Source organism: Alligator sinensis, unplaced genomic scaffold (assembly GCF_000455745.1).
Source record: "Alligator sinensis unplaced genomic scaffold, ASM45574v1 scaffold573_1, whole genome shotgun sequence".
In the NCBI taxonomy this organism is placed as follows: domain Eukaryota; kingdom Metazoa; phylum Chordata; order Crocodylia; family Alligatoridae; genus Alligator; species Alligator sinensis.
Genome location: NW_005841877.1, coordinates 4,598,119 through 4,604,662, shown reverse-complemented (window position 1 = coordinate 4,604,662; position 6,544 = coordinate 4,598,119). Strand labels below are relative to the sequence as shown.

At 46.6% G+C, this 6,544-nt stretch overlaps 1 protein-coding gene across 1 annotated transcript in view; it reads left to right on the top strand.

The window, feature by feature from the left end:
* Positions 1 to 77: 77 nt before the first annotated feature.
* Positions 78 to 6,544, top strand: part of PLPP1 (phospholipid phosphatase 1) — a 123,637-nt gene continuing 117,170 nt past the window's right edge. Inside the window, exon 1 of the mRNA XM_006017304.3 lies at positions 78 to 116. Within this exon, the coding sequence (XP_006017366.1) occupies positions 78 to 116 (39 nt within the window). The remainder of the gene's footprint in view (positions 117 to 6,544) is intronic.

The following is a 6,544-nucleotide window of genomic DNA, read 5'->3' as shown; positions in this document are numbered from 1 at the left end:
CAGCCAGGCCCCATGGCTGGCAAGACCTGGCTGAGCCCAGCACATAGTTCCCGTGTGCCACGCCGGGTCCTGCCGCCATGTCTCAGAGCACCTCACTCCCACAGCTGCTGCTAAAGGTAAGTTATGGGCCCTGGGCGGGGGGCTGTGGCCCTCCGGGGGGAGCTGGAACCCTGGGCAGGGGGGCTGTGGCCCTCCAGGGTGCCTGGGACCCTAGGCAGGGGGCTGGCACCCTGTGGGGCATAGGGGCTGTGGCCCACCAGGGGAGAGCTGCGGGACTGTAGGGGGGTGGGGGGGCCTTCCATGTGCTGTGGGGGGGCTGCACCCTGTGGGAGCTAGGGGACCCACCCCTCCTGAGCAGCCCCCCCACAAGGTGCCCCACAGGTACAGTCCCCCCAGTAATTGCCCTACACCTACCCACACACCAACCCATATCCTTCCACACACCCAACCACTTTCCCCCTGCCCCTTCCCACCCACTTCCTGCAAACACCACAACCTCCCATCACACACCCATCATGTGCGAAGAAAACCAAAAGTACACATCAACACATATAGCTATTTAGAATATAGATTCATAGATGTTAGGGTCAGAAGGGACCTCAGTAGATCATTGAGTCCGACCCCCTGCATAGGCTGGAGAGTGCTGGGGTTAGATGACCCCAGCTAGATGCCTATCTAACCTCCTCTTGAAGACCCCCAGGGTAGGGGAGAGCACCACCTCCCTTGGGAGCCCGTTCCAGACTTTGGCCACTCTAACTGTGAAGAAGTTCTTCCTAATGTCCAATCTAAATCTGCTCTCTGCTAGCTTATGGCCATTATTTCTTGTAACCCCCGGGGGCGCCTTGGTGAATAAAACCTCACCCATTCCCTTCTGTGCCCCCGTGATGAATTTATAGGCAGCCACAAGGTCGCCTCTCAACCTTCTCTTGCGGAGGCTGAAGAGGTCCAGGTGCCCTAGTCTCTCCTCATAGGGCTTGGCCTGCAAGCCCTTAACCATACGAGTGGCCCTTCTCTGGACCCTCTCCAGGTTATCCACATCCCTCTTGAAGTGCGGCGCCCAAAATTGCATGCAGTATTCCAACTGCGGTCTGACCAGCGCCCGATAGAGGGGCAGTATCACCTCCTTGGCTCTATTTGTCGTGCACCTGCTGATGCACGATAAGGTGCTTATCTGCTGCTAGACCACACTTTTGGATATATTCTGCAGTGTTTCCAGAGTGTAATAATTTAACGGTATAATGGATATTTGGAGCTAATCTTTTATTTAAGGAGAACAGGGAAGGGAGAAAGAAAAAAGGAAGTTCTAGTTGCTTTTTAGATTAAAAATTTAGGTCTTGATTAAAATGTTGTTTTCTGAAATGCTCTATGAACAGCCTGAGAACAATGGTAGTAGTATTGTTAGAGACACTGGTGAATGAAGTCTGAATGAAGGCTGGATCCTCCAAGTGTAGGGGTATGACTCGTGTTGTAATATGGGAGACAAAACTTGCACTTGAAGGAATTATGTAGGAGAAATTCAGTAAGGGGATTTTTGAGGAGATTTGCATTAAAACTGTCACAACCCAAAGTTGTGGTTTTTTGTTTTTGTGTGCTTCGGCACTGCTAAATTATGTTCCCGCCAAATTGCAGCTTCTTTACACGGTAGAGTTTTCTTTTGCAATAGGAAAACCCACGTGCAAAAGAGTATTTCCCGCCGTTTATAGCCTTCTTTGCATGGTGCATTTCTTTTGCATCATAGTGATGCACGGTGCAAAGGAGTTCCCGCTATTTGTATTGAGATTCGCGCCACATTATTGGCCGATCTTAGTATAGGCACACGTGGCGGCGAGCGGATTGGTTGTGTACCGTCTAAAGAGCTTGGGTAGTTTCTGCCCAAGTTGGAGAGAGAGAGAGAGAAAGCAATTGGAGTTTGGGAGAAGGAGCGTGAAGATCTCTAAGCACTGCTAATCCCTTCAAACCCAGCTTTTTTCTTTCTCCTTAAGAGGGCAATAGAGGGCTGATTTACCGAACTCACGGAGTCTTAACAACTCCAGGGGACCTATTTATCGAACCCATGGAGCTTCCCCCCCCCGGGGCCCAAACGCCCTTTAGCCTCTCCCCGTCGCCGAGCGCAATCCTAAAATATATCCCTTTCCTTTGAAACTACCGAACCCGCAGAGCTTCAACTACTCCTGGGCCAATTTTCGGAGTCCTCTAGTGAGGATTTAAGCGGAGCTGAGCCTGGAAAACTGTCCAGCCTACACCACGACCATCTTTGGTGTAAGTAAACAATCTTTTAATCAACCATTACGCGTCTGTAACTAATTCTAGCTCGCCACCGGTCTTCTTCGACCCCGCATGCCCAGGCTGCTGGCCACAGCCTGCGTGCACAAAGACGGGTTCGCATACCGCTCCTAGCCCACACATGGCTGCATGGATGGGATCGGGAGGCAGCCCGCACAAAAACCAGCAGGTTTTAATGCATGAGTGGGTGTTCTGTACTAAAATATCTAAGGAGAAAACATGTGGCAGAATGATGGTCTAAATGAATGTCACAAAAAAAGCCTAAGGAAGGGTATGAAAGCTTTTATACATTCTTCCCAACTGTACAGTTGGGCCAACAGAAGACATCATAGAGAAAAATCTTTGCCTCACAAAAAAGTTCTAACTTTTGCTTCTCATTAATAATATTTAATTTTGTACGTATAATATCTTAACTGGATGGAATGCACCTGCTTCTGTATGATCTTGGAACTTGGGCCTTACTTGCATTTGGATCAGAGACCAACTTGCAATTGCAGATGCCATAGACACAAGCCAAAGAGCTGCAGTTGAACACTTGGCAAACATTAGACTATAGAACTGGCAACATTTTATTTGGCCCCATTATTGCTGCTGAGTTGATCAGTGGAATAAAAGGAAAGAACTTGTATAACTCCTGACTAGTCTTGCACTATAGCTGCATAAGCTTGGGAAAGTCCCATCACCCAGTGAAGTCACTGATCTATACATGTGTTAATGGCCTTTAAGAGTCTTGTTTTGCCAGTTGTAATAAGTATCGGGGTGTCACTCCAGAAAGATAATAGACTTCCTGAGATTCTGTCAACAACACACACAAAGCTATTAAAGATGATGGGGAAAACATTACTGATTATAATCTGGAAAAGGGGAGGGGCAGTAGAGCCAAATGAACAGGACGTTAACTTGGCCTTAATGTTCTTTATTGCTTATCTGGTCCCCAACTTAAAAAATAGAGGCAGGAGGAGAGAGTTTTGAATAAAACTGAATTCTTGAATTATTGAGAAAGGATACTTTTTAATTAAAGGACGGTATTTTTACAGATCACGCCCCTTTCTGGGAAAAGTGCTTTGGGACTCCCCAAGAAGCCTTATTTAGTCTCCTTCTCCTGAAGTACCCCCCTGAAGCCAGCCCTGGTGTAGCTTCACAAGGGCCGAGCCTTGGCTTGAGACCTTGATCTGCCAAAGCCTGGCTTCTCTGGCTTCCCTGGTGATCTGTAGTACCTCCTCTTTTGAAGACGTCCTTCTTTTTAATCAGCTCCTGTGAAAGGGAGAGTTTTCTTCTTCAAAAAGGATGGGAAGGGGTCAGAGTGCTGATGCCTCAAACAGCACTGCAGACTGCTCCGCTGCTGACAAACAGTCTTTATTGTGCTACTACAGTTCCCTCTGTCCTTCCTCAGACTCCACTCTGTCCTCCCTGGGACTACTCTCTTTTCTCTCCAACTCTTTCAGAACCTCACTTATTCCCTTGTGCAGACACCCACCCTTGCAACAAAACTGTTACAAAATTATAATGTTAATCCAGGAACTAACACTCAGGCACTCAAGTATCAATGAAGCATAAAGTTATGGGTAGCCAATCAGGGAGAAGTTTCTATGACCTACTGCCATCTTCTCCTGGGTGAAAATGGCACCTAGGTGTCCTACTTATTATTTACAGCAAAACATGCTTACGCTGAGACGGCCAAAGTGTTCCCCACAAGAACTGCAGGCTAGAACTCAGCCTACTTAGTCTTTTTCATCACAAGTATTTATTTTGGGAGTATCATCAGCTGCTTTCCTCCATCACTCTATTCCTAAAGGAGAATCATAAATCTTAAGGCCAGAAGGGATCATAATGGCCATATAGTTTGACCTCTTTCTTCACAAGGGGAGAATGATATGGCATAAACTTAAACGTAACAACATGAGTGGGCCACTTAGAGGTTCACAGGAAACAGGAAACATCCAGGACAACTAAAACCTGTTGGAAGGATTTAAATTTTTATCTAAGCCCTCATTCAGGTTCTTGAGCATGTTCTTAGCTTTAGACATTGAAGTCTAGTGGGACTTGACTTCAGTGGGTCTACTCACATGCTTAAAGTTAGGGACATACTTAGGAACTTTGCTGAATTAGTCAATCTGGACTGGCAAGTGTGGTCTTTTTCTCATTAGTAGTCCATTATACCTGGTTACTGCAGAGTTTTCCCAGCATAGGGGAAAGTGAATTGTGTAAATTTAAGTCTGTATATATTAAATACATTTAAATACACAAGATGGATGGTAAGCATGACTTCTGCTTCTGACTAAATGGATACAAACAGTCAGGCATCCCCAATCCAAACAGCACATCCGGTAATATACCAGTACAGTAGCTCAACAATGATGCTATTTAAAATATTTTGAATAAGTATTATGATAGCAAATGATAAATAATACTAGATATGTGAGCAGACAGAAATTGCTGTTGGAGCATCCCCAAGAGCAAAGGAAAGCAAAATTAGAGTTTCAACTGCTAAGTGGCTATGGTTCCTAGTGCTGTGCCCTGAAAAACAGCTTGCTTAGTGATGGGAATAAAGCCATGTGACCCTAAAAGGGTGTAACACAAGGAGGTGCTTCCCCAGTGTACTGGAAAACTTGGAGAGGAATTCTGAGACTGCTTTCTTTTCCAAAACGCTTGCTTAGGGTGTGCAGCTACCTCTTCTACCATGCAGATTGGTCTTAAGGGTGAGAGAGGAACTCAATTCTTATGCTTGCCTGTGTTATGCTGCTCTGGTCCCATTTCAAAGTGTTCTAAAGTATTATCACTGTACTCATGACACTCCTTGTGATAATCCTTTTGCTTTGAAATTACATGGTCTAATCCTTTCTCAGTATCTTGCCCTTGAGGGGTGTGGATGAAAGGGAGCTGTCTGGTTTAATCTAGACAGGACTAGAATGGCGCACATGGGTAGAAGGAAGTAGGTGCTTGTGTGAGTGTGTGTAGGGGGTGTAGGTTGTAGCTGTGTTGGTCTAAGGACATAGGGTTGGTCTAATAAAAGAGATCAGATTCACCCAAGGAACCTTGTCTGCCTGTGTAGGGGGTGGACATGGATGCGTATATAGTTGCCCTTTCTCTTTCGTCAGATAGGTTTCCAAATGAAGGGCGCAGTAAAGGCCAAGAATCCTTTCTTTAATTCTCATTCCTGTCAGAGATGGACCCCGCAATGGAAAGTTAGGCCTCTGTCATCTCTAGGTTGCACTGTTGTGATTCACTTCACTGATAACATGCTTGAAAGCCACTCTAAAACTTCGCCAAGAATAGACTGTGTCAGCCCATTTGCTTAGTGGTGTTGAATGCTGGAGAGAGATCACGTTACACCTGCATTCTCTGTCTGAAGCAGATTACCTATTTGCTTCCGACTACTACTCGAAACTAACAAAGTTAGTTTTAATCTCCAGAAGCCTATTTTGTTTTATTCTTCATTACCTGAACCACTTCCCTTTCCAGAACGATGATTTTGGTCAGTGAGATTAACTAACTAAGGCACTTCTTAGTATGTGCATTTGAATAAAGGACTGAAGATAAGGACATCTTCAGTGGAGCCCCGGGAACCTGTTTCCCCTGCTGATCTGCCAAAGCCTGTTTTTCAGCCTTCAGGGCTTAGTACAAGGCTAGCCATTTAGTGAAGAATTTATTAGCAGATGCTTGCTAGGATACCTGAGAAATGTCAAAATGGGTTAGGCCTGATGTTCCCGAGTGTGGGGAGTGCCAGCCCTCCTGCCTCCAATTTTTCTTAACAAAACGTGAATATGTCCCGAGGTCTGGGTGGGGGTGTCACTATTAAGCTCAAAGGTCCACCCAGGCCCGGGGGTGGGGGCATCAGTATCAGTCTTGCTATTCAAGCTGGAAACAGTTTTCGGAGGGGGCTTTTTTTGCCTCGGGAAATATTTTTTAAAACTTCTAAATGACTGAACATTTAATTCCAGTTTCGGGGGGGTGGGTTTCAGTGTAAAATTTCCGAAAGAAAACTTGGGCTTAGTTTGAGGAAGGGCTGAAGAGCAATTTCTCTCGCTTTATTTTTTGCCTGTTCTTACTGCAGCGGCGGGAGGAAGGGGAAGGCTTTGTGTGGGGCAAGTGGCATCCAGACCCCACCACTCTGGGTGCGGGACGCGCTCCCTTCATGGACGGTTTAAATGCCGGTTCCTAACGGAAGGGGGAACAGCCGCCCTCCCCCATCCCCCCAACGGTCACCCCGCAGCCCGGCAACCGCCACCCCCGGCCCGTCACTCGAGGGGGCGGGGCCACG